Raw genomic sequence first — 27,804 nt, forward strand, 5'->3', positions numbered from 1 at the left:
TGTGAAGAGTGTAGGCAAGGTAGAGAATAACTTGTACCTGTAAATTCCTTCCACTAGGATGAGGATTTTTTTCCAGGGCCTGCGGGTGCGAGGTTGCCCATGCACAATGGCATCTTTGAGCAGTTTCTCCAGGCTCTGCATGTCTGCACAGAAAAGAAAAAAAAGATAGCAAGATTCCACCAAGCAGCCTTTATTACTATTTCCCCATTAGCATGACATAATTAAGTGCAGGAGCACTCAAATGAGGCCACAGCTACAAGTCACAGCCACCCTCTGATATGAAGAGTGGTCCACAGAGACTAATACAGTAACTCCTCACTTAACGTTGTAGTTATGTTCCTGAAAAATGTGACTAAGTGAAACGATGTTAAGCAAATCCAATTTCCCCATAAGAATTAGTGTAAATAGTGGGGGTTAGGTTCCAGGGAAATTTTTTTTTGCCAGACAAAAGACATACACACACACACACACGCATACACACACACGCACAGTATAAGTTTTAAACAAACAAATTAATACTGTACACAGCAATGATGATTGTGAAGCTTGGTTCAGGTGGTGGAGTCAGAGGGTGGGATATCTCCCAGGGAATGCCTTACTGCTAAATGATGAACTAGCACTGGGCTGAGCTCTCAAGGGTTAACTCACTGTTGTTAATGTAGCCTCACTCTCCACAAGGCAGCAGGAATGGAGGGAGGGGAGACAGCATGGCAGACAGAGACAGACACACACACCCTGTGTGTGAGAGAGAGAGATGAGCATTTCCCCTTTAAGTAGGCTGACACCACTCTTAAGTACACCACCTTCTTAAGTTAATCAGCAAGCTGAGACCAGAGCAGCTGCTGCCAGGAAGCTCTCTCCGTCCTGAGCCCTGTCCTGTGTCCCCCCTGCTCTATGGAGATGGGGTAAACAGGGTGCAGGAGCATGGTGGAGGGGGACACCCTGACATTAGCCTCCCCCAACAATTAGGCTCCGGAGAGCAGCTCCAAGGCAGAGGGCAGTGCGGGGAGGGACAGCTGAACTTCCGGCAATTGATAGCCTGCTGGGCAGCTGCTGCACAGGGAACTTAGGGGAGCTGATGGGGGGCTGCCGGTCCACCCCGGTTCCAAGCCCCCACCAGCTAGCTGCAACAGGATGCTCTTCCTGCAAGCAGTGGACAAAGCAGGCGGCTGCCAAACGACGTTATAAAGGGAGCATTGCACAACTTTAAAAGAGCATGTTCCCTAACTGATCAGCGACGTAACAACAAAACAACGTTAACCGGGACGACTTTAAGTGAGGAGTTACTGTACCTGTGGAATCTATACTCTATCATGGTCCAAGTTTAGCCACATTGCATTTGAGGACCTGCATTCTCCTGCAAGCCACATCTCATGTTAAAGGTGACTGTGGCTGTGTGGTATAGCACTGCCCCGTGATTTCCACTATGGGCCAGGATTTGGTCATCCCTGGTTAAGAGTACAACAGTACAGAGATTAAGCCATCAGAAAGAGACAGACATGGAAATAAAAGGGAAGAGAGAAATGGGTTGGTAAATGGCAGGTGGAGATGAGTGAAGGCTTAGTGGCTGGAACAAAGAAGCCAGAGGGGAGAGAATGAGTTCAAGGATTATGGGCCTGAGACAGACTGCTGGGGATTGGGCAAAGGAGGATAGATGAGGAAGCAAGTTCTCCCCAATGTAATTTCTGTCTTTAAATAAACTGAACAAGATGGTGAGTGGAGAAAAGACAAGAGTTAATAAGGAAGAAAATCTGGTGAGACCTGATTGGATTGGAGGTGTGGAAAGAGAAAGTGAATACACAAGGAACAAAACAGAGTAAAATGAGCAAAGGACAGTGAGTGGAGGAAGCTGGGGTAGTTACAGGCCTCTGCCCTCTAGAAACACTGCACTAGAGGAGCAGAGACCAAAGGCAAGGGGAATGCACAGGAGGGGGCGGAATTCATACCACACCATAACAGTAAAGTGGAGGGCTGGGAGTAGCAGCAGACTCTGAGACATCAGTAGCCTGAATTGAATGACAGTGCAGATGAAATGATGCAGGGAGGAGCAAGGGAGTGATTGATGTTGAATGACAAGACCAGAGTGCATCCGAGTGATGAGAAGAGCATACCACTAGCACTTGGAGATCCAGTTGATGGAATGGCTAATGTGAATAAATCATGCAGGAGTCAGTCCAAACTAAGAGCGCAAAGGAAAGAAAGCAAGACATTAGAGATGGAGTGATCAACATGGAAGTTGAAGTGACATAGGATGAAGACAGGGAGGCAGAGGAGAGAGCCAGGCATAGAAAACAAATTATGGGGAGGCTGGTGGGGAACACAGACAATCACAAAAAAGAGGAAAGAGTGTGATTTTGAAAAGTGGAGGTGGGAGGAGCTGAAAGAACCTTTTCTTTTTGGTTTCAGAGTCCAGATACAGGATTCTGTGCCAAAGCATAGTGCCAGGCACGGGTAGGGGTACTCATTTTTAATGTTTTTGTCCATAGGATGGAAATGATTACAGAACCATGTGAGGGAATCTTATTACAGCCTAGATCCTGACCTAGGAAACTAAGCAATGACCTAAGAAACCATATGACAATCATCTATCTAGGATCTTACACGACATTCACCACTTTAGTATCGGACATGGATTGTAATAAGATTCTGTAAGTGTGCTGACCCATACATGTTACAAACTGAAAGGTGTGAACACCAGCAGTTCCCCTGCATATTCCAGACAGACATACACTGACTTTACATTAGGGATGTAAATATTGTTTAAAAAGTAAACCGTTTAAACTACTACAATTATATTGTTTAACCGATTAAAGGGAGAGGGCCTGGGGGCTCCACTCCAGCCAGACAAGGGGCCCCAGCTCCAGCCAGGTCCAGGGCTGGGGGTTAATGGTAAGACTAATGCTTACTGGTTAACCATTTACTATTTTATATCCCTACTTTACATATGAACAGCTATAAGGGGACCCAGAAATGCAACATCACAAAGTGCTACTGATTGGGGCAGAGGAGTACTGGTAGATCTGGGAAGGGAGAGAAGAGAAAGCCTACATGACACCTGCCTTTAATGTCTAGATTTAATCAGATACCCACATTTGCATAAGCACTAAATTCACTCACCCAGTTTAAATCTCTTCCATAAGTGTCCTTTCTCAGCAGCCTTAAAAAAGCCTGTATTTAATGGCCAATTTGCAAAGAATAGAGCTTCCAATCCAGGGTTTTCAACACTATTAACTTCAAGGTGCTAGCAGCCCCTAAGAGCCTCCAATTACTGGAAATGGGTTTCCCAGCTGGAAATTCAGATTTACTGCGACAAGAGGCAGGGTTCTCAGAAAAGAGTGACCTGTCTGAGCTACAAAAGGAAGTGCCCCCTAACAGGTACTCACTGTTGTGCTTGAAGATTCGAATAGTTGCTCCTGACAGTCTTGCTCCAAGCACTAGTGATGCATGATTCAGCTCATCGCTCAGTATCAGGCAGCCCTGCACAAGGGGAAAAAATGAGACAGAAAGGCTGAATAGACTGAGGTTAACAGCAGACCAGTGTGCAAGACCACTCTTATTTGTCTTTAGTCAGAGTACTCTTCAAACTGCTGTGCTTGTATTAGATGAGACAGCTGTGTCTTTAACTATCGCCAGTAATGGACATGTGTGCACATCCCAGTATCCTGCCATGAAGTCAAGATCAGTGATTCACCATATGAATCCTGTGGGGAATACGTGAAAGCCATACCTTACTAGGAAGTGCTGTGTGCAATACAGGGCCGAGTATGTCTGAAAACAATTTAATCCATTCTCAGGGAAAAGATAAGATTTCCTAATATCGTTGAACTAACATCTACTAGTGACTTCGATCAGCCTTATATTAAAAGGCGGCACGGGTACTGCTATTAAGCAATTACAATGAAGTTTGTTAAAATCAGTGCTCACATAAAATGGAGAACAGGAAATGTAGTACAGAACAGGAAGTTTTCAGTGCACCCTGACTCACCCTCAGGAAGTCTGCATATTTCTGACTGCACAACCCTTATGGATTTCACACCATCCCCAGCTTTCCAGCCCCAGCCTATCCTTGGCTCTGTCTACACTAGGAACTTGACTGGCTGCTGCTAACGATCATCAGCAATGCGCCCATCCCCTCCAAAATCTGGTGCTCAAAACTGTAGAAAGGACGCAACTGTTCTCAATCATTTTTGCCAGTGTTGAAAAAATGACTATGTCCTATTTGCATTACAGCTATGCCGTTTTCAGCATCAGTTCAGGGTGTCCTGTTGCTGACAGCCCATGGGGAGTAACAGATCGATTACCTCATGCTTATGGAGCCTATGAGTCCCTCCTGCTGGCTATGCTGACTAGACACTATTGGGGTAGGTTAGGTCCTATTATTGTGCTCTCAATCCCCTCACCGATGACAACAGTAGAATGGAGACTTAAGTAGTAACTGAAGATGTCACTAAAGCTTTTGAAGAACAGGGGAAAAAAATGCTCAAGCAGTTCTTTTGTGACCAGCACAGCTGTGGTGACTTCTATTTTAGGCTTATCAAGTGTGATGTAAATGCCTAATTACAGTGTAAATAATGAAAGACTGCCAGTCTTCCTGATTAGCTAACGGGTTACCTCTGGTCAGCTGGACCCTGGGCTTTGAGACCCTCCCCACTCACAGGATCTCAGAGCCAGAGTCCAGCCCAAGGCCAAACTTCTACACTGCCATTTTTAGCCTTGTGAGCCCGAATCAATTGACCCAGCTCAGATTTCATGCCAGTTTTTTGTTTTGTTTTTTTAATTGCAGTGCAAACCTAGGTCACCCAGCATCCCTCAATGTGCCCTTCCAATTTATATTTACATGGCCTTCATCACCATAATAGCGGAGTATCACCTAATTATGTTTTAAAAAACCCAACCATCTGCAGATTGGGAAAGAAAATAAAAGTCTTGGGCCTTGACATTTTAGCATTTGTGTTCCTTCAGAAGATCCAGAAATGCTGGTTAACCTCACTCACCACCTCTGAGGCTCCTTCTAGAGAGATATTGATGGTATATTAAATAAATTTATATTGGATCTATATTGACAAAATAAATACTCGTCTGTTACACTGTACTCATGGAGGATTTCAGTTACCTACAATAGGTATCTGGAGTAATGGACAACCAGAATCGAGTATACACAAAAGACGAGCCTATGCCACACAGAAGACAACTTTAGGATCCAGGAAGTTTTCAGAGAAACCTGGATCAACATCATTTCACTGAGGGTCAGGAAGAAGTGAAAAATCATGAGGAAAAGTTGTCCCTGGCTATTTAAATCAGCCATAGTAAATACTGTGGGATTCACACAACATGGCATTTCAAAGATATTAGATTTTGAGCACTTAATACTTTTACATAAGATGCAATTGGAAGAAGTATTAATATCTACCAGTGTGGAAAACAGCTGGTCAATTCCAAGAACACACATATTTAAGGCTAAAGAGACCATGCATCTTCCAAAACAAAATGTGAAGAGCATGAAGTAGTTGCTTCACCAGGGACATGCTCCAGAGTCTTAGAAGAGAAGACCGGACGCAACCACACAATAACAGAGGGTCAGGTGAGACTTGTAGAGGAAAGATAAGGACATCCAAAAAAGAAGAGTTATCTAATCTTTGGGGACTTTATAATTGGGGACTTTATAATTATTAGGCAAAATGAAAAAAGAAAGCAGTCTTATTACTAAAAGGAATAAAAATAGGTGAAAATTACTAGTTTCTCTAATACCTACAATTGACAAAAGGAAGACTAACCCTATTAACTTTAATCTTCAAACTATATCAGATGCAATCGATGCAAAGTGTTTAACTTAAATAAGAATGTTTTAAAAAATTCTAAATTTCCATTGCTGCATCAGAAATATGCGTTCTCTGGTCAGCAAGTGAAATTATCCTTGCAGTTGACACTAGTTTTTTGAATTTTCATTCCCTCCCCATAGACCCTACAAGCTCTTGAACTTTTCTCCCAAACCTGATACTGTTTCTAGCAGCTATTCCATTCTTATTGTTATCAATGATATATAACAGGGTTCTAGAATGCCTGGAGAAAACAACATGAACACTTCAATTTTTAATGGACTATCCCAAATCTGGTCATTTTAATTTCTATTACTGCACTGAGTTGAAACTCCTTCTGAAGACCCTTCTTCATCATACACCATAGAAATCACCTTATAACACAGAAGTAAAACAATTAAGATCCTTGGATGAGAATAACTATAAATGGTAAGTAAGTAACTGATTTTTATAAAGTATTTGATAATCTGTCACAAAATCTTACTCATTACTTCAGATAGTTTTAAATACAAAAACAAGGCATCTTGAGAAAATAAACCAGGAAACCTAGGACTTGGAAGACTTTACCATGGTAAATGTTCACACACAGGGATAGAAAGTTATGGCAGCAGCTAAGCCAGCAGTATCTGGAAAATTTAAGCAATCATTTAACATAAGTGCTAGTTTCTATAGTTGTGGAAATAACTTTACAACACAAACACGAAGTGATCCTCTTCTATCTGCAGACAGCTACTGCAACCCTGGATGCTGATCAGAGCTACCCAGGTGTCAACACAGTGAAAGTGAGCAAAGCTTTCATTTTCACTGATGCCCACAAGATTCTGAATAGCTTCAGTGAAACTGCCCAGAATATTGTCAATTTCACTTCTGCTGCTTGGGAAAATTGTAAGCAGTGTCAGAGACAGGCACTGAAGGTATTCAAGAAAAGGACTACACACAGAAAAAGGCAGGAGATGAGATGAAGCAACAGAAATTTGAGAGGTTCAAACACCATAGGAGGAATTCAGAACGGTCCAAGGGGGAATAATAAGGAATAACAGGATGAAATTAAAAATGGGAATATTTAAATTGTACCAAGAAAAAATCCTGATAGACGTGCACGGCTGTAGAATTATCTCCCAAGGGAAGGAGAAGCCCCATTAGATTATATTTAAACCTGAACAGGAGACCGCAATAGACATACTTTGTACTATACCAACAGAGGGAGATGGATTAAATGGAGTTTAACAGGTCTTCTCCATCTCTCAGGGCATGTCTACACTTACCTTCAGAGCGATTGATCCAGCCAGGGTCGATTTATCGCATCTATTGAAGACGCAATAAATCGACTGCCGAGCGCTCTCCCATCAACTCCGGTACCCCACTGGAGTGAGAAGCGTAGGCGGAGTCGACGGGGGAGCTTCAGCAGTCAACCTACCACAGTGAAGACACCGCGGTAAGTAGCTCTATGTATGTCGACTTCAGCTACTCTATTTTCATAGCTGAAGTTGCGTAATTTAAACCGATCTAGCTCGCCCCCCAGCGTAGACCAGGCCTTAATCTCCTGTGATTAGAGAACACCATTTAGAGATGCAAGAGATTCAGGCTGAGTTCTGTGCTATCAGGCAGCCGACTTATTATTTTGCAAACCTGGATGATCATTGTATTCATTAATGCAGAACTATTTAGTGAACAAAATGTTTGTTCTTTTATGCGTTTATTACATCAAAGGAAATTTTTCTTCCCTAGTAACTACTGTCTGTATGAGAGATTACAGGTTTCCAAGTTTATGACTGGGATGCCCAACTTGGCTCAATTTTATGCCAGTTAGAAGTGGCATTCAGATGATTCAGTCTCCCAGCAAGCTGTCAGAACAGTCTGTAACTGGGCAGTTTACGGAAGTAATCACCATCTTTAATATTAAGGTGTGGCCTGCAGAAACTAGAAGTCCCACAGGGTTGTGCTCTCTCCCAACACGAGCCATTCTAGAGCATTATAGGTCCGAGCACACACTGTCCCCAAAAGACCCTTTGGTTGAGATACAGTATTGATGACATATCAGGACCTGTTTCTGCAAAGAACATTTGCAGTGACTTCTTTGAAAAAAGAGTGAACAACCCCTAAAGAGTCCATAAGCAGAAACTTCATGCCTCACACCCTGTTACCCATTCTCTCTGAAGCCATACCTTGCCAACTAAAGCAGGAATGTTCATTGAGTTGGTTGAAAACCCCATCCCATAAGTCATTGCAGCCTCCACACCCAGGAACCTGGCCACTAGTTTTTCCAGTTCCTCATGCTTGTCCAGATTTCCTGCACATAAAATAGCAAAAGATAAGTCAAAAATAAACCAAATGAACCTGGGGCCAAATCTGTACCACAAAAGGTTTTTCAACAGCTAGAATTTTTTTTTTTTGGTATGATCCAGAAAAGGGGGGGGGGGAGGGGGGAGATGAGGGGAAGGGTCGGTGGAAAATCTGAGAACATGTCAATGAAGACTGTTGTGGCTGTGTAAACTAAGCATGACAGAACAGAAAAGAACACAGAATTTATCTTCACTCTATAGTTGTGATTTCTTCACTGCTTCATCTGAGGTTCAAAAGCTGGAACCATACAATGTTTTGCAGAGACTAATGAACAGATGATGATTTACGTATATACTTTGAAAACACCTGCCCCCCACCCAAACTTACCCATTTCCTGCCTAGTGCTGCATACCCCAGCTCCATACTGTGTCAGTACTTTAGCTGCTGCTTCTTTGCAAATTCCAGTGTTCTGAGCAAATCCAAGATAGTTGTAGGAACCCATGTTAATAACGTCTTTTATCACTCTCCCTGTGTACCTGTATTTCAATAACATCACATGTTAAGACACTGACAATCAAACCCAAGATCCAGCTACACAAGAATACACTAGCTACCATTAGCTTGCTAGGAAATGCATGGAACTAGGAGAGACCAACAGCCAGTGGCCAGAAAGTTTACATGGATATGGCCCTCATTTTCAAAACTAAAATTAGCTGAACAAGGATGCTCTTTCATTGCTGGGGTTTCTAATTCAAGTTAGATGTGTTAAAGGTATATAAACCATTTTTTACAAATATCTGATTTCTCATCTTTTTTATGCTTATATATTTTAAAAAATTAAATGAAGGCTAGAAGCCAGTAGATGTTCTTTGGAATACTATCTTAAATTTTTAAAAGAATGCTGAAGGTTTTTCGAACCATTTGTTAGCTATGTCCTTTCTTCAGCCTCCCACTCCCAAATTTCGAGCCTTTTCTTCCCATTTTAAAAATTAATTTTTTAGACCAATTGGGTTGGCACTATCCCCCACAGGATATCCCCCCAGCACACAAAGGAAATGCATCTGGAAGTCAGCACTGGTGTGTTGCAATATGGGGCAAGAACAAACTGTAGTGGAAAAGAGTTGTATTAAATACAATACTCTTGAAAGCCAAGGACAGGAATCAAGTTACACTGTGTGTTGGGCTGTACAGGTTTCTTACATACAACCTCTGTCAGGGTACCTCAGACTTGATCTGTAGAAACCCTTGCTATTCCACTTCTGGTCTCCACCCCACAGCTCTGCCAGTTTATTTCAGTCTTGACCCAGAGCACTCCTGCTAAACTCAGCATTAGACAATCATGTGATGTTTGTGGGAGATGTACTGTTGTGATAATCGAGCCCACAAATTTACCCTAATTGCGTGCTCAGCTGTGAGAAATGAGTGAAAGTTAATGGAATGTCACAATATCCTGTAACAAATGTTGATGGGAAAAGATACAAAAGCTAGACAAGGACTGAATTAGTATAAAGAGGCCAACTAATATAATTCAAGAAATGTGTTAAGTTCATGCCTGGTTAAACAAAAACAGCATGGGATCAGAAATCAGTGAACCAAAATTGGCATGTAGGAAGTTTTGTCTAATTGATGGATAAAATAATGAAATCACCACTCATCACTCCTTTTTGGGGTTCTTAAGAGACTTTGGGGAAGAAGAAAAACCTTTTATCATCACTGAAGGAGTAGTGGAAGGATTGTTGCTGTGACACTAGACTTTGATACTCCAGTGGAAGCACAGGACCATTATCGCTAAACCAGCAAGGACCATAACTTGATAAATGTGAGATTCTGCTGTATTCCCCTCCCTCATGTGCTTCTTTCTGTCCCTTATATCTTCCTCCTGCTCTTTCCCTCCTAGCTTTTCATGTGATCCTGAAGCCAACCATATTGCACGGCACCAGCACAATGGAACAAGACAGTCCATCCAACTCTGTTCGGCCTGAGAAGGACCAGTGAAGGAGAGGGACCTGCCCAGAACAACCAGATGATATCCATGGTGAGCTGGAGTCCAGAACAGCTGTCGTGGCCCACCTGTCAGCCCAAAGCATCCATCCACAACTGACCAGCCACCCTGTATCCTGAGATCATCAACAAAAGCTGCGTTTCCCCCCTATCTTTTCTATATCGGTCTTGTCTAAAGCAGGAAAGCGACTCATTCCCAACTCAGAACTGAACAACAGAACTCACCCTTTACTTCACCACCAAAAATGGTTTGGCTAAATAAAAGATTAACAAATATTCAGTGTTTCCAAAAAAGGACTTTGATTATCCAAAACAAAGTTAACCTATCAATTTCAGTTTCAATGCTCTCTACCTCATTTTGAGTCTTTGTCAAACTACTAACCTTTTGCATGAATTTTATAGTATACTACTTGCCATGGTTCTAGGCAGGCGGAGGTCTCTGAATACCAAACCCCAAACCTTGGTTAAAACTATTTAATGTTGGGCAGTGACTGGGTTAACACCTTTGGCTTACATATTCAATCTCAATTAACACCACGGTACACTCCAGGAGCCAGAATACCAAACTCTCACTTGAATTCTAATCCATGTCAGAATAAAGTCACCAGAAGTGAGACAGGCTAAGCAGCATACACAGTAAATGCCCTCACAAAGGTACTGGCCTGATTTTACCACTGGCTTCCCACTACTATGTGAACCCTTCCATACAATGATATAAAAACACTTCTAATCACTGTGTTTACAGATGTGTAATCGTTTATACTTGGTGTAAATCATAATCCCAGTGAAGAGGAATTAGCATCTCAAACTCTGAAGTTCCTTGGTTCAAATTTGTGGCACTTCTAAGAACAATCAGAATGGCCATACTGGGTCAGACCAATGATTCATCTAGCCCAGTATCTTGTCTTCGACAGTGGCCAGTGCCAGGTGTTTCAGAGGAAATGAACAGAACAGGGCAATTAGGGAGTGATCCATCACCTGTCCTCCAGTCCCAGCATCTAGTAATCACAGGTTTAAAAAGTCTCAGAGCCCATTATAGGATTGCATCCCTGACCATCTTGGCTAATGGCCATTGATGGATCTATCCTTCAGGAACTTATCGGATACTTTTTTGAACCCAGTTATAGTTTTGGCCTTCCCCTAGCAACAAGTTTCACTGGTTGATTGTGAGTGGTGGGAAGAAGTACTTACTTATGTTTGTTTTAAATCTGCTGCCTATTAATTTCATTAGGTGACCCCCTGATTCTTGTGTTATGTGAATGGGTAACTGGCACTTTCTTATTCACTTTCTCCACAACATTCATGATTTTTTAGACAGCTACCATATTTCTCTTCCCCCATCCCCACACCTCTTTTCCAGGCTGAACAGTCCCGGTCTTAATCTCCCCTCATATGGAAGCTATTCTATACCTTAATAATTTTTGCTGCTCTTCTCTCTACTTGTTCCAATTTAAATATTATTTTTTTAAATGGGGAGACCAGAACTGCATGCAGTATTCATGGTATGGGCGTATTATGGGTTTATCTAGGGGCATTATGATATTTTCTGTCATAGTATCTATCCATTTCCTAATAGTTCCTAACATTCTGGTAGCTTTTTTAGACTGCTACTGCACATCGAGTAGATGTTTTCGGTGCACTATTCACAATGACTCCACAATCTTTTTCTTGCATAACAGCTAATTTAGACCCCCATCATTTTTGTGTATAGTTGGGATTTGTTTTCCATTGTGCTTTACTCTGCATTTATCAACATTGAGTTTCATCTGCCATTTTGTTGTCCAGTCACCCTGTTTTGAGAGACAGACTCTTCAGTTTCCTTTGGACTTTACTATCTTGAGTAATTTTGTATTGTCTGCCACCTGACTGTTTACCCATTTTCCAGATCATTTACGACTATGTTGAACAGCGCTGGTCCGAGTACAGACCCCTTGGGGAACCTGCTAATTTACCTTTCTCCACTGTGAAAACTGACAGTTGATTCCTACCCTTTGTTTCCTATGTTTTAACCAATAACTGATCCAGGAGAAGACCTTCCCTCTTATCCACTAGTCTGTGCAGGGCCCGCTGCTCCTTCAAAGACAGTTTCATAGCCCTCAGGCATTCTCCACTTCAGACTAATTGTTGGGAATCTTTCCCCAAGCTTTAACTCACACAAATGTCCAATTGTAGTCCTGGGAAAGTCTCTCCATCATGTCCACTTTGGCCCCAGGTACACTGCAGATTGGTCTGTTCCAGCTGTCTCGAATGCGCATGTAAAGGTTCCTTGTGTAGAAGTTTTCAAAGTCCTGATACAATGGGACAAAGTCCTGCAAAAGATACATTAAGGGCATTCAAACAAGAGAAAAGATCATATGCCTCGTCTGTTGTGATACAAGGAGAGCCAGTTTTCTGCATCAGTTTGGGATGCACTTTTAAGTGCACTCAAGAAAAATGCAATATATGATCACACTGAACACTTTTCAGCCACTGATTTTAAAGAACTTCACTGAGGTGTCATTCCCTACATAAAGCTCTGCTGGGAAGCTGAGGCACAGGGAAAGCCGCTTGCCCAACTCCACATAGCAGCAGAACCAGGAACAGAACCTAAACTTCCCAATTCCTAGGGCATGCCCTTATCCACATTATCCATATTTCAATCCCAGGAGATGAGTAAAATTTCCTCAGTTGTTTACATCCCATTGTAGAGAAGAGATGGAGAAGGGGTGGCCCCCGCTGGGGCCTACTTTCCCAACTCCTCCTCTCCCAGTGCAGCAGTTCCTGTTCACTGTGTGTTCAGCTGCAAAGGAGAGCAAGGAAATCTTCTGTATGAAGGTACCCTTTTTACAGTTCATTTTCAGAAAAACAACATACTTTAATGCAATACAGCAGCATTAGCATTACTGTGGAAATTAACTTCCAAATTTCCCAAACTAGTGTTCAGAATCCCAATTGTAAAGCTGAATTCTAACAAACTCTTCTCTATAGTTTGCATTATCACTTATATCCCACAAAGTTTGTTTGCAAAAATGTTTCCTGAACTCCAGCTTCCTTTCCAACATATCTCTCAAGAAAACCAAATGTATGTCTTGAATGGATAACAAGGAAGAACTTCAAGCTTACTGACAACACTGACTCATCTGAGCACAGGGTAACGTACTCCCTTGGCCCACTTTGAAAGCTTGAAAGGATAACAAAATTTCTTTATTTACTGTTCAATTAAAAGGAAGTTTGACATCAGAAGAGCAGTGAGACTATGTAGAATACACTATTCACCTGATCTACTGGTGCAAGAAAAGCATCTTTCATTAAAAGTGACCTACACAGGAGGAAAAGCTGGAGTTTATGATAGAGGAAGACAGACAGGAAGAAAATCCATGCAAGCTGTTTTTCATATTAGAAATTCAGAACTTGTCTGGCCTGTTTTATTGAGGAGCTCATATGAAAGAGTGAAGAATTAATGTTTTGACATTATGTATAAGTAGAACCTCAGAGTTACGAATACCAGAGTTACAAACGGACCACTCAACCACACACCTCATTTGGAACTGGAAGTATGCAATCAGGCAGCAGCAGAGACCAAAAAGAGCAAATACAGTGTAGTACTGTGTTAAATGTAAACTACTAAAAATATAGGAAAAGTTTAAAAAAAAGATTTCACAAGGTAAGGAAACTGTTTCTGTGCTTGTTTCATTTAAATTAATATGGTTAAAAGCAGCATTTTTCTTCTGCATAGTAAAGTTTGAAAGATGTATTAAGTCAATGTTTAGTTGTAAACTTTTGAAAGAACCACCATAATGTTTAGTTCAGAGTTCTGAACATTTCAGAATTGCAAACAACCTCCATTTCCGAGGTGTTCATAACTCTGAGGTTCCACTGTACCATGGAAGTAAATCTTGATTGAGAGGAAAGTAATATTTATTCATACTTCTTTCAAAGCTTTTAATTAGGTCCCGACAGACCAAATAACTCCAACTCATGTTACATATCTGGAAGAAAAACGTTTTTGTTAAAGATTTAACCCCCTTTCTCCTTCAGTTAGCATGGTACCTCATCCACTGCTCTGGATCCTCCAAGGAAAACCACAAACAAAAAGAGTAAAGACTAGCATTGTACAGCTGTGGCTTAGAGCCCTAACATGAGCAGCATGCTCACAACACAACAGCACTCAGGGCTACAGAGCAGGCAGGCAGTGACTGAATGCCCTGCAGATCTGGGGGAAACCCAAAGCGTCACAACGAGATGCAACAGTCCTGATATTTCTAAAAAAGAGCATGTAGAATTGTTTTTTTAAAAGCCCTTAGCCACCTTCACACAGCAGAGCAGCAAAAAAAAAACAAACAAACAAACCTATTTATTCCTCCACAGGTAATTTAAATTACAGAAGGGCAAACCAAATCCAGTCACAGAATGGACCTCCCAGGTAGACCGTGGATCTCAGATGTGTCCTTTCCTACCTAAGGAGAATTAAAGTTTTTAGAACCTCAAGGGGAAGTGAGTTTTACAGATAACAATATCCTGGACAAACCTTATGGAATTAAACTTAATTCAGGAAGGTTTAACTTAAGTATTTTGGAAGTAGTTCATGTACTATCTATAGAGGTTCTTTAGGAGGAAGACATGATTAATACAATCTCATCACATTTAGGACAGGGATGGGCAAACTGCGGCCCACCAGCTGATTTAATCCGGCCCTCGAGCTCCCGCTGGGGAGCGGGGTCTGGGGCTTGCCCCGCTCCCACTCTCCAGCCAGGGAGTGGGGTCAGGGGCCGCTCTGCACGGCTCCTGGGAGCAGCGGCATGTCCCCCTCACCAGCTCCTGAGCATAGGGGAAGCCAGGAAGCTCCACACGCTCTCGCGCTCCAAGCGCCACCCCTGCAGCTCCCATTGGCCAGGAACTACACGGAGCAACCTGGCTGTGCCTCCACATAGGAGCCAGAGAGGGGACATGCCGCTACTTCTGGGAGCTGCTGGATATAAGCACCACCTGGAGCCTGCACCCCTGAGCCCCTCCCGCACCCCAACACCCTGCTCCAGCCCTGATCCCACTCTCGCCCTCCAAAGCCCTCGATCCCAGCCCAGAACACCCTCCTGCACCCCAAACCCCTCATCCCCAGCCCCATCCCAAAGCCTGCACCCCAGCCAGAGCCCTCACCCCCTCCCACAGTGCCCCAAATCCCCTGCCCCAGCCGGAGCCCCCTCCCACACTCCAAATCCCTCAGTTCCAGCCTAGAGCACCCACCCCTACACCCCAACCCTCTCATCCCCAGCCCCACCCCAGAGCCCACACCTCTAGCTGGAGCCCTCACCCCCCCTCCCGCACCCCAACCCCCTGCCTGGAGACCCCTCCCACAGCCTCACTGCCTCATTTCTGGCCCCACCCCAGAGCCTGCACCCCCACCCAGAGCCCGCACCCCCTCCTGCACCCTAACTTTGTGAGCATTCATGGCCCACCATACAATTCCATACCCAGATGTGGCCCTTGAGACAAAAAGTATGCCCACTGCTGGTTTAGGAACTTCAAAGGACTTTTTGGGACAATACGTGTGGAGTGGATTTCCTAGCAAATACTTGGGGGTGTAAGGAATGCAAATGACCTACTTCAAATTAGGGCTGTCAATGAATCACAGTTAACTCATGTGATTAACTCAAAAAAATTTAATCACAAATAATCACAGTTTTAATCGCACTGTAACAATAGAAAACCAACTGAAATTTATTATATATTTTGAATGTAGAAAAACATTTTCATATATATTGTATTGTGTTTAACTGAAATCAAAGTGTATAGATTACAAATATTTGTACTGTAAAAATGATAAAGAAATAGTATTTTTCCATTCACCTCATACGAGTACTGTAGTGCAATCTGTTTATCATGAAAGTTGAACTTACAAAAGTAGAATTATGTAAAAAACGCACCTGCATTCAAAAATAATACAATGTAAAACTTTAGAGCCTGCAAACCCCTCAGTCCTACTTCTTGTTCAGCCAATTGCTCAGACAAACAAGTTTGTTTACATTTGCAGAAGATAATGCTGCCCACTTCTTGCTCACAGCACCACCAGAAAGTGAGAACAGGCATTCTCATGGCACTATTGTAGCTGGCATCGCAAGATATGTACATGCCAGATGCACTAAAGATTCCTATGTCCCTTCATGCTTCAACCACCATTCCAGGGCACATGCATCCATGCTGATGATGGGTTCTGCTCAACAACAATCCAAAGCAGAGTGGACCAATGCATGTTCATTTTCATTATCTGAGACAGATGCTGTCATAAATATAAAGGGAAGGGTAAACCCCTTTGAAATCCTTCCTGGCCAGGAGAAAGCTCCTCTCACCTGTAAAGGGTTAAGAAGCTAAAGGTAACCTCGCTGGCACCTGACCAAAATGACCAATGAGGAGACAAGATACTTTCAAAAGCTGGGAGGAGGGAGAGAAACAAAGGGTCTGTGTGTCTGTCTTTGTCGGGGATAGACCAGGAATGGAGTCTTAGAACTTTTAGTAAGTAATCTAGCTAGGTATGTGTTAGATTATGATTTCTTTAAATGGCTGAGAAAAGAATTGTGCTGAATAGAATAACTATTTCTGTCTGTGTCTCTTTTTTGTAACTTAAGGTTTTGCCTAGAGGGGTTCTCTATGTTTTTGAATCTAAATTACCCTGCAAGATATCTACCATCCTGATTTTACAGGGGGGATTTCTTTATTTCTATTTACTTCTATTTTTATTAAAAGTCTTCTTGTAAGAAAACTGAATGCTTTTTCATTGTTCTCAGATCCAAGGATTTGGGTCTGTGGTCACCTATGCAAATTGGTGAGGCTTTTTATCCAACATTTCCCAGGAAAGGGGGGGGTGCAAGTGTTGGGAGGATTGTTCATTGTTCTTAAGATCCAAGGGTCTGGGTCTGTAGTCACCTAGGCAAATTGGTGAGGCTTTTTACCAAACCTTGTCCAGGAAGTGGGGTGCAAGGTTTTGGGAAGTATTTTGGGGGGAAGGACGCGTCCAAACAGCTCTTCCCCAGTAACCAGTATTAGTTTGGTGGTGGTAGCGGCCAGTCCAAGGACAACGGGTGGAATATTTTGTACCTTGGGGAAGTTTTGACCTAAGCTGGTAGAGATAAGCTTAGGAGGTTTTTCATGCAGGTCCCCACATCTGTACCCTAGAGTTCAGAGTTGGGGAGGAACCTTGACAGATGCCACCAGCAGAAGGTTGATTTTCTCTTTTGGTGGTTTGGGTTCTGTAGTTTCCGCATCAGTGTTTTGCTCTTTTAAGACTTCTGAAAGCATGCGCCACACCTCGTCCCTCTTAGATTTTGGACGGTACTTCAGATTCTTAAACCTTGGATTGAGTGCTGTAGCTATCTTTAGAAATCTCAGATTGGTACCTTCTTTGTGCTTTGTGAAATCTGCAGTGAAAATGTTCTTAAAATGAACATGTGCTGGGTCATCATCTGAGATTGCTATAACATGAAATATGTGGCAGAATGCGGGTTAAACAGAGATGGGGACATACAATTCTCCCCCAAGGAGTTCAGTCACAAATTTAATGCATTATTTTTTAAACAAGTGCTATCAGCATGCCCTCTGGAATGGTGGCCAAAGCATGAAGGGGCATACAAATGTTTAGCATATCTGGACGTAAATACCTTGCAGTGCTGACTACAACAGTGCCATACCAATGCTTGTTCTCACTTTCCGGTGACATTGTAAATAAGAGGAGAACAGCATTATCTCCTGAAAATGTAAATAAACTTGTTTGTCTGAGCCATTGGCTCTAAAATTTTACATTGTTTTATTTTTGAATGCAGGTTTCTGGGTTGTTTTTTTTTTTTACATAATTCTACTTTTGTAAATATAACTTTCATGATAAACAGACTGCACTACAGTACTTGTATGAGGTGAATTGAAAAGTACTATGTCTTGTTTTTTACAGTGCAAATATTTGTAATGAAAAATAAATATAAAGTGAGCAATGTACACTTTGTATTCTGCATTGTAATTTAAGTCAATATATTTGAAAACTTAGAAAACATACCATTTTTTAAAATATTTGTGTATTTTATTATTGTTGTTAATCGCATGATTCATTTTTTTAATTGCTTGACAGCCCTCCTTCAAATCCATCCTTTCGAAGCTGCACTTCGAGAAGAGATCCATTGTCCAGTGGATAACCTATACAAGGTCTCTTCAAAAAGGCAGACTGGATAAATGAGTGACTCAGAGTCATGGGTTTTTCCTTGTTCAGAACAAAGGGTGTGATGAACTCGAAACCACAGTAAAAGCCCTGGTAGAGTCTGAAGGCTGCCCCTTCCAGAGCCTATTTTGCAGCTGGAGCGATCTCTGGTAAGCTTATTAGCATGCATGGAAGTTCTTTTATTATTTTAAAACTATTTCCTCTGCATTGCTTTGACTTTAAGAATGAAATATGTTTGCTTAGAAAGAAGGATGTGGTAGCTTGTAACTGTAGCAATTACAGGCAGTGTACTTGTCTTAGAGTAGAGAAGCAAAGTATGTCTCCTTAGGTGGACTTATTTTGCTGGGAATAAGGCAGAGAACACAGGGAACTGGTGTGACGTTGCACTCTATATGAGTTTACGAAAATATGCTAATAAGTGTGAATATAATGTAACTGGAATATGCTTCCTACAAAAGGCCTCTTGTAAGACATCACTACAAGGCTTATAATCTACTGAATGTGGTCATTCTATTTGTATAAATGGATCACTCTTGTATCTGAAACTAGAAATATGAAATATAAATCTGAGGGCCTATTGTAATTATGCAAAGTGTGGACCATTAATGGTGGTTTGGAATCTTGATACCTGCTATTAACCAGGACAATTGACTGTAGATGACTCTGTTTACTTGTAAGCTTCCTGTGTACTAGCAAGTGGGTAATGAAGTCTTACAGTGACATGTGATCATGTCACCTGAACTGGAATCTATCTTTAACGTGATGCTTTTCCATTTAGAAGGAGGGGTGGGAACCCAGAGGGGACAAAGGATTCCTGCCTTGTGCAAAAGCTATATAAGGGGATGGAACAGAACAAAGGGGGCTGCAGTCATGAGAAATTCCCTAACTACTACCTAAGCTGGAACAAGGGCTGTACCAGGGGAAAGATTGTGCCCAGACTAGGAAGGTGTCCGGTCTGTGATAGTAGCTTATTGAAACAGCTCTGAGGGTGAGATTTTAATCTGTATTCAGTTTTCTTACCATACTAGGCTCACATTTGCCCTCAGATGTTGTGAAGGGCACAGAAGCAGAAAGACACACAGGAGCATTACAAATATAGGAGAAATTTTTTTTTATTTTTTAGTTTTAGGTTCCATAGTAACTGAAGTTACTTCACTTATCAAACTCCCATAGCAACTTCATAAGAATATAGCTCCCAGATAAAGTAAAAAACCCAGAGTCAGAACAAACCCTTGGTCTGGTTTACATGGGAAAGTTATACCAGTAAGAAGTAGTGTATGAATTTAAACTGTTAGTTATACCAGCATAACTTCCCGTGAGAACATCTATATTTCAGTATCAGAGTGCCTTTTTCCACGTTAGTTTATGTTGCTTTGAAAATAGTTTAAGCTAAGCCAAAAAAGCCACTCTTCTTCTGGAATAAATGTCTCCACCTGGGGAGGTTGTACTGATTTATCCATAGTAATTTAACTAGACAGATATAATAGTACTGGAAAAATCTCTTGTGTAGACAAGCCCTTTGTCTAACCTGAACAAAAATCTTTTCAGCCTGGTAAAGGCCTCAGCCAGGGCAAAACTCAATCTTTCAAAGCTGAAACAGGCTGTTTAGACTCCTGGTCAAAGTCTACTAGGAAAGGGGCTAGTGAGCCCTGTCAACCTGACTCAAAATGGAGTCTCCCAACTAACAACAAACATTGCCACCCTCCTCACCTCTAGGAGAACTTTTATCTCCAGTACAGCTCCCCCAGGGTAAACCTATTAGCTCAGAGGGAAGAACAGACCAACCCTGCAGAGCATACCCTGCAGCTGGTTTTTATCACCACCCTTTCTTTGGAGCTTAAAAGAAATTAACACCAATTACCTATCTAGCTTTGCACCAACCACCACCATAGGTCTTCCGATTCCCAGGGACAGAGTAGTCAGTCACATACAGGTCACTTTTAGATGGGAATAACATTCAATCCTACTTATCAAGTACAATATGGGTTTTCCAGATTTAACTTACACAGTTACTGGGAAGGTTTGCTGTAAGCTCCAAAGGTATGTGCTACTGCATGTTAGACATGGACAGGCTTCCTTCAAGCTGATAAAGGCTACCAAAAATTCAACAGTTTAAATGCCCTAGAACAAGCTGCTAATTGTCCTCAGAGGATGTGTTTCATAACAGCAGTTACCAGGGAAATGTCAGTTGGATATATTTTAAAGGAAGCTAGAAACAAAATTTACAAGGCTTCCTCCATTTGTGAGCTGTATATAAGCAGCAGTGAGAGGATTTCAGGCTTATCTGGAGTGTTATTAATTCCCCCTGCAATAAGTCCAAGGATACTGTAGGCAAGCCAAAGGATACTGTCAAACTAAAAAACAGGTTTGAAAATCCAAATTAATCTAGTCACTTTCTGGTTCTGTGCACTACCACAAAGCTGAAATGGTAGGTGGCAGAGGACATAGTTTTATTATTTTTTTCCAGGTGAAAAGTTAATATTTCTATTAGTACTCATTTATTTTTTCAAAACTATTACATTTTGGATCTAATTCCAGACCATGCCCCTATAAACTACAATGAACTAGGAAATACAACCATATTACACAGCCACTTTGAAGTAAACCCATGATTTCCAGTACAAGTTTGTTCAATCTTCCATTAAATGGCCACCTATACTAAGCAATCTTCTTTTGCTCACCCCTTGGGTGGTTGTTTAAGATAGGGTTTATTGTATAAAGCATTGCAAACATTATGACTAATAACTACATATAATAAACTCATTGCACACTGGTCACCTAGACAGCAGGATCTTCCAAACACTTCCTATCCCCATATGTTGTGCTGTTCATCTCCCAAGTAACTTACAAACATTAACAAAGTATTACTTCAGAAATCTAAATGCAATGCTTTGTTTAACCTGCCAGTCTCTTGTATCTGCATGAAGAGAATAAAAAGATTCTCATTTCCATACAGTTAGATGCAACAAGGCTGGGAGAGACTATTTTAGGCCAACTGCCTCTGTCAAGCACTTTGACTTACTTGCATAATGATACAAGTTTCAATTATAAAATGAGAGTCACTTCCTCTCTACGCAAGAAAGTCCATTCTTTGCCACTGTGAGTCAACTGGGCAAGTAATCAGGATGCTGAAAGATTAAATACTTGAAATTTCTTAAAGGGACACTGCTTCAAAATGGTGTTCAATAACTATCTTAACCCACAAGGTGAAACTGGTTTCTACATCAGGTTCATTACAGCTTGCTCTCCCAAACTTCTAGGCAGATTGAGGGAGCCTGATGCACAGCCTAGCACAGGGGTGGGCAAACTTTTTGGGCCGAGGGCCACATTTGGGTGGGAAAATTATATGCAGGGCCGGGGCAGGGGGTTGGGGTGTGGGAGGGAGTGCGGTGTGCAGGAATGGGCTCTGGGCAAGGGACTGGGGCAGAGGAAGGGTGCGAGGTGCAGACAGGGGGCTCAGAGCAGGGAGTTGGGGTGCAGGAGGGGTTCGGACTCTGGCCCGGTGCCGCTTACCTAAAGCGGCTCCCTGCATGCCTGCCCTGGCCCCACGCCACGCCACTCTGGGAAGCGGCCGGAACTATGTCCCTGCACAGCCACGGCGGGGGGGTGCGGGCGGGCACAGGGCTCCATGTGCTACCCTTTCCACGCCTCCAGGCACCTTCCCCGAGGCTACCATTGTCTGTGGTTCCCCGTTCCCGGCCAATGGGAGCTGCAGGGGGGGCGGTGCCTGGAAGCAAGGGCAACACACAGAGGCCTCTGACCCCCACTGGGGTCCCAAGGACATGGTGCTGGCCACTTCTGAGAGTGATGCAGGGCCTGCGGCACCATAGGGGGCAATCCTGCAGGCTGGATCCAAAGCCCTGAGGGGCTGGATCTAGCCCGCGGGCCGTAGTTTGCCCATCCCTGGTCTAGTACTTGCAGCTCACAACTTGTTCCCGAAGTCACGTGCACTCAACTAAGTTCACCTTATAGTACGAGCAGCTACTCCAATCTAGGTATGAATGTGAGGAAGTGCACCAGGTCAGCATTTCATCAACACTGGTAACATTTTTTAAAGGGAGTTTCCATTTTTATAGTGTATTGTACCACATGCCCTGATCCTCCCTTCACAACCAACCATAAATGGATTCCTCTTTAAAAAAAAAAGAAAAAACAAAAAAAAACCCCGAATCTCTCACCAAACTCACCCACAAAGATGTCATGAACAGTATAAAAGTGGATAGAAAAGGGGCATATCTTATCTGCAACTCATGACCCAACCCAAGATCCATATCCACCATACTGAGGAATGGCTCCCAAGGCCATCCTCCACATACACTCTCCCAAAGGGCTTCAAGTCACCAGTTATCTCCCAAAACAAACGCATTTCAGGGAAACATTAAGAATTTAGGCTGAAGGACAACTCTCAGGACAGAAATTCTAAATATACATTATGTCTGAAGTAAGGGAATCCTAATTCAGTATCTCTTTAGTTCAGGGGTGGGCAAATTACGGCCCACAGGACCATCCTGCCCGGCCCCTGAGCTCCTGGCCAGGGAGGCTAGTCCCCGGCCCCTCCCCCGCAGCAACGCTGCTATGCGGGCAAGCCACCCATCTCCCAAGCCTTCGAACAAGCCTGTCCTGCCACTCTGAGTGGCATGGTAAGGGGAAGGGGCTGGGGGGGGGGGTTGGATAAGGGGCAGGGAACCAGGGGGGGTTGGATAGGGGGTGGGATTGGACAGGGGGTGGGGTCCTGGGGGGCAGTTAGGGACAGGGGGTGGGAAGTGGGAGGGGGCAGAGGCCAGGCTGTTTGGGGAGGCACAGCCTTCCCTACCCAGCCCTCCATACTGTTTCGCAACCCTGATGTGGCCCTCGGGCCAAAAGAGTTTGCCCACTCCCCCTTTAGTTATAGATATTCAGGATAATCCCCCTGTATTGTGCACTAGCGTTCACTGAGTAACCAACCTCAATGCTGTAACCCCAGTCCTTCCCACCTCAGCTCCTACCTGCAGATTGAGTATCCCCTTTAGTCATGCCTGAAACTGCATTCCACATTCTGCAGGACAGCAATCATATTTCATATGCATTATTAGGTGCATACACTTTTAATAACTTAATAAAGTACATTTAAACTGGGGCATGGGGGGAGCGGGGGGATAGAAAGAAAAGAGACAGGAGTTTTATTCATCCTTCCTGGCAGGAAGCATACTGAGTTTATGTAATGATACTCCACAGAAAAGCATCTTAAACTCCACTGTTGCACAGAACAAAGGAGCTTGTAGCAGCCCCCATTTTAACAGAGACGAGACACAGGGAGACTACAGAACCCAGCATGCAATGAAGCACATTGATGAGAACATCCAGTGAAGAATACAGAGTGTGATTCATGACCAATAAATCTTCTATACTGAAGGTTAGAGCAGCTATGGGCCACGTTTGCCCATGTACTTTAGCTACCCTACTCTAATCCTCACTTGATGAAAATAAATCACACTGAACATTAACTCAAAAGCAATATTTGACCCCCTAATTCTAGAGCCTTTTATTGGAAGAAAAATTATTTCCTCAGTAGTTTGACAGTTATTCCTATGCTTTCTCCCTGTATTGCCTTTTGTTTACTACAGATGCAAATACAAGGCCAGATCCTCAGTGGCATAAATCAGTGCTCTATCTTCAATTTCAGAGGAACTGGATATTTCTGTTAACGTGGTGGACAATGAAACAGTCACCAGTGTGGACATTAAAATGGTCATCAGTGGGCCCCAGAGTTAACACCTCATTGAGATTATGAGGTAATTAATTAGCACCTCAGTGCTATTGTTTCAAGCTGTTTACATATTACTCCAACCAGCTGTGCAAAGGCTATATTGGCAGGTTCTTTTTGCACCCATTTGGGCTAGAAATAGATACATTATAAATTGGTACTACTGGCTGACATGCCACTGCACACCAGCTCAAATCCCACCCCTGCCTGTCCAGCAACTACCTTCTGTTCCTCTCTCTCTGATGCATGGTGACACTTCTCGATCTTCCAGTGTCGCAGAAAGTCTCGCAGATACCCAAAGAGGGTGAGGACACCGTAGCCCACATACGTCAGCACAGCAACCAGCATTGGTGTTTCCTCAAAAACTTCATTAAAGGGTCTTTTATATAATCCTCCATTGTGGGCAATGTGATGAATCTAGGATAGAAGGTTAAAACTGGAATTAGAAGTTACTAGAATGGAAAAAAAAAAATCTGTTTTCAGAGAGTGCTGCTAGATTAGAGATGTCCAGCGGTATTGGGGCAAGATTTTTACTCAGTTCAAAGAACCAAGCATTTTCAGCCTGGGTCAAGCATTAATGACAACCACTCTTGATAAAGGACACTATCCCCAACTATTAGCCTCAGCTTCATCTTCTCTTTTGCTTCCAGCATGTCCAAGTTTTGTGCAACTCAGTGTGACATTTTATACAAGTTATGTAAATTAGCACATTAAATTTTTGCATATAACCATCAACATCATCTCAGATGTGTGAATTTAGTCCCAGTTGAAAGGGTGACTGCCAGATTGAAAACCCTGGTGAACGACATCTATCTATATATAGGGCAACACCAGGGCAAGCTTCCCACACACACTGTCCTGCCAGCATAGTTCAGCCTTGATGAGGGTGAGGGAGGAGAAAGACTACTTCTGCTGGTGAAAGGGATGATGTTAGTTCAGTCCTTACGACTCAAATAATTCTTTGACAAATCTGCTCATTAGTACAAATAATGGTGGTGAACTTGTGATGTCAGAGCTGGAACCAAGATTCAAACTCATCCCAGTGTAGGAATCAGCCAACTTCCATATTAGGTGAGAACAGCTTTCAGTCCCTACTGAACAGGACTGGGTTCAAACTGGTGACCTACAGGTAAAAGGCTCTGTAGCTCACTTGCAATATTTTAAGGCACCTGTCCCTCAGTAAGTGCTACTTAGGAGGTCTTTCGCATATAAAAAACCTGTGTTAGACTTACAGTTGCAAAAGCAAGCATATAAAAAAAACAAACACACACACACTGAAATGCCAGCACTGATGTTACCCATGCAATCTTAATTCGGCCCCTTTTTGGGTATACGGTCTTTAATTACAAACTATTTCTCCCCACATGACCACGAGCAGAGTTTAAACTCTGGGCCTTTAGATATACAGCACAGACTTCTTCCGCTTGAACTGGAGTAGTAACCAATTGAAGGAATAGGCTATTACCCTCTACATGAGCCAGCCCCTCGAGGGAGGCCAGAGACACTTTTACCAATATGTTGTACAACTACTTATGAGACAAGATGGGGATGTCAGGTATCAGGATTCCTAGGTTTTACTCCAGGCTCTGGGAGCAAAGCTGTCTAGTGGTTAGAGCAGTGGTTACAGACCTAGTCAAGCATAAACATTTGGCATATTTGTTCAGAAAGCCATTGTGAGGAGGTGGGTGAGACTTGGGTCTGCCATACTAGAGACCAAGATTCTATTCCCAGATCTGCCAAAATGACCTTGTGCAATGTTACCCATTTTAAAATGGGCAAACAAAACTGGCCGCCAGGTTAGGGATACGAGGCCCTGGCCAGCAGTATGGTTGTGAACGGCACAGAAACTCCACCAGTCAGTAGAAGAGACAAAACCAGAACCCATAATTTCCTGTGTCCCCAGCCAGTGCTCCGCCTTCTAGGAGAAAGAGTATTTGGAATGCAATACTCTTTTGGCACAAGATTTTCACCCGATCTATTTGCAGAAAGATGCAGAACACTTAGCAGAACTGCAAAACTCTGGTGCCAGTACAGATCTTCCTCTTTCTCCAAGACCACATCTGGCTTCCCATCCTATACCATGGAAGTAAGGGCCTTTTGGCTAGAGCATAGGAATGGGAGTCAGGACACCAGGGTTCTATTCTCAGCTCTGCCATTGATTTGCTGTGTTTCCCTAGCAAGACACTTCCTCTGTGTCTGTTTCCCAATCTGCACAGTGGGGATAACACAGAGCTACCCCCCCCCCCCCGAGAACAGCTTTGAGATTTAATTCTGTAAAGCACTTTAAGATTCTTGGATGAGGGTGGTATAAAAAGGGTAAAGGACCATGTCACATCCACTTCAAGAAGTGAGGGCTTCTTATCTTCACTTTAAAAGCACCCACATCTGAGCTCTTTTTACAACACCCCAGCCACGTATCCCTGTACTGTACCCTAAATTTTCAATTTCTACTTCGTTTTTTCACCCACTCCAGATGCCATTCTCCTTCCAGCCTCTTTTAAAGACCCACTTGACCAAAGAGCTCAGCAAACCCAGTTTGTTTGATACAAGCCTTCCCGGTCTAGGTCAGGAAATGCAAGAAACGAAACTGAACTCTAGTTTCACTGTCCCCATACTAGGTGACCTGCAATGCATCAACAGCATAAATGCTGAAAGATGAATTTTGTAACACACAGAACTACTGATTCCCTGTCTTGGAAACCTCTAACTCAGGGGTGGGCAAACTTTTTGGCCCGAGGGCCACATCCAGGTTGTGAAACTTTATGGAGGGCTGGGTAGGGAAGGCTGTGCCTCCCCAAACAGCCTGGACCCTGCCCCCATCCGCCCCCTCCAACTTCCCGCCCCCTGACTGCCCCCCTCAGAACCACCGACCCATCCAACCTCCCCTGCTCCTTGTCCCCTTACTGCCCCCAGGACCTCACCCCCTATCCAACCCCTCCCTCCCCCCAGCCCCTTGACTACCCTGACCCCTATCCACATCCCTGCCCCTAACTGCCCCCCGGGACCCCACCTCCTATCCAACCCCCCTGCTTCCCATCCCCTGACCACCCCCCCCCCCGAACCTCCGCCCCATCCAACCATCCCCTGCTCCCTGTCCCCTGACTGCCCCTGGCACCCCCTGCCCCTTATCCAACCCAACCCCCCACCCCCTTACCACGCCACTCAGAGCGGCAGCTCGCAGCCATGCTGCCACCTGGCCTGGCCTGGCCCGGTAGGAGCGGTGGGCCAGAGCACTGGCATTGCGCCGCGCTGAGGCTGCAGGGGAGGGGGGACAGCGGGGGAGGAGCCGGGGGCTAGCCTCCCTGGCCAGGAGCTCAGGCCAGGCAGGACGGTCCCGCGGACCAGATATGACCTGTGGGCCATAGTTTGCCCACCTCTGCTCTAACTGGATCATAAATATTATGCTTCCCCACAAGTATGTATCCCCCTAGCACCGAAATGTTTGACAAAGGCTGACCAAGAGACTCCATCTAGTCATGAAAAACTAAAACTTAGCTATAGTGATCCACTGATTCATGCTCTCCAGGGCTGATTACTGCAATGCACAATGCCTGCAAATAAGACTGGACTGAACAAACAAGCTTCAGCTGGTACAAATCAGAGCAGGAAACCTGCTCATCAACATGGGATGTTGTGAGCACAGTACTGAATTTTAACTACTACACTGATCCCGGAAAGAATTTTGGACTAAGTCTAACATCCAGGTCTTGATCTTCAAAGCCAATAGACCAGTCAGAAAGTAGAAAGCCTGGGCCACCACACCTAACTTGACATCAGTACTCCAA

The 27,804-nt window shown here is 43.5% G+C and overlaps 1 protein-coding gene across 2 annotated transcripts in view; it reads right to left on the reverse strand.

The window, feature by feature from the left end:
* SPTLC2 (serine palmitoyltransferase long chain base subunit 2) overlaps positions 1–27,804 on the reverse strand; it is a 113,579-nt gene that overhangs the window by 65,502 nt on the left and 20,273 nt on the right. For both annotated transcript variants that reach the window (XM_073349295.2, XM_073349296.2), the window contains exons 2-7: positions 24,242–24,436; positions 12,255–12,409; positions 8,487–8,635; positions 7,982–8,106; positions 3,384–3,477; positions 38–143 (exon numbers count right to left, since the gene is read on the reverse strand). In XM_073349295.2, coding sequence (XP_073205396.2) covers positions 38–143; positions 3,384–3,477; positions 7,982–8,106; positions 8,487–8,635; positions 12,255–12,409; positions 24,242–24,436 — 824 coding nt within the window. The remainder of the gene's footprint in view (positions 1–37; positions 144–3,383; positions 3,478–7,981; positions 8,107–8,486; positions 8,636–12,254; positions 12,410–24,241; positions 24,437–27,804) is intronic.

Source organism: Lepidochelys kempii, chromosome 6, assembly GCF_965140285.1.
Source record: "Lepidochelys kempii isolate rLepKem1 chromosome 6, rLepKem1.hap1, whole genome shotgun sequence".
NCBI lineage: Eukaryota > Metazoa > Chordata > Testudines > Cheloniidae > Lepidochelys > Lepidochelys kempii.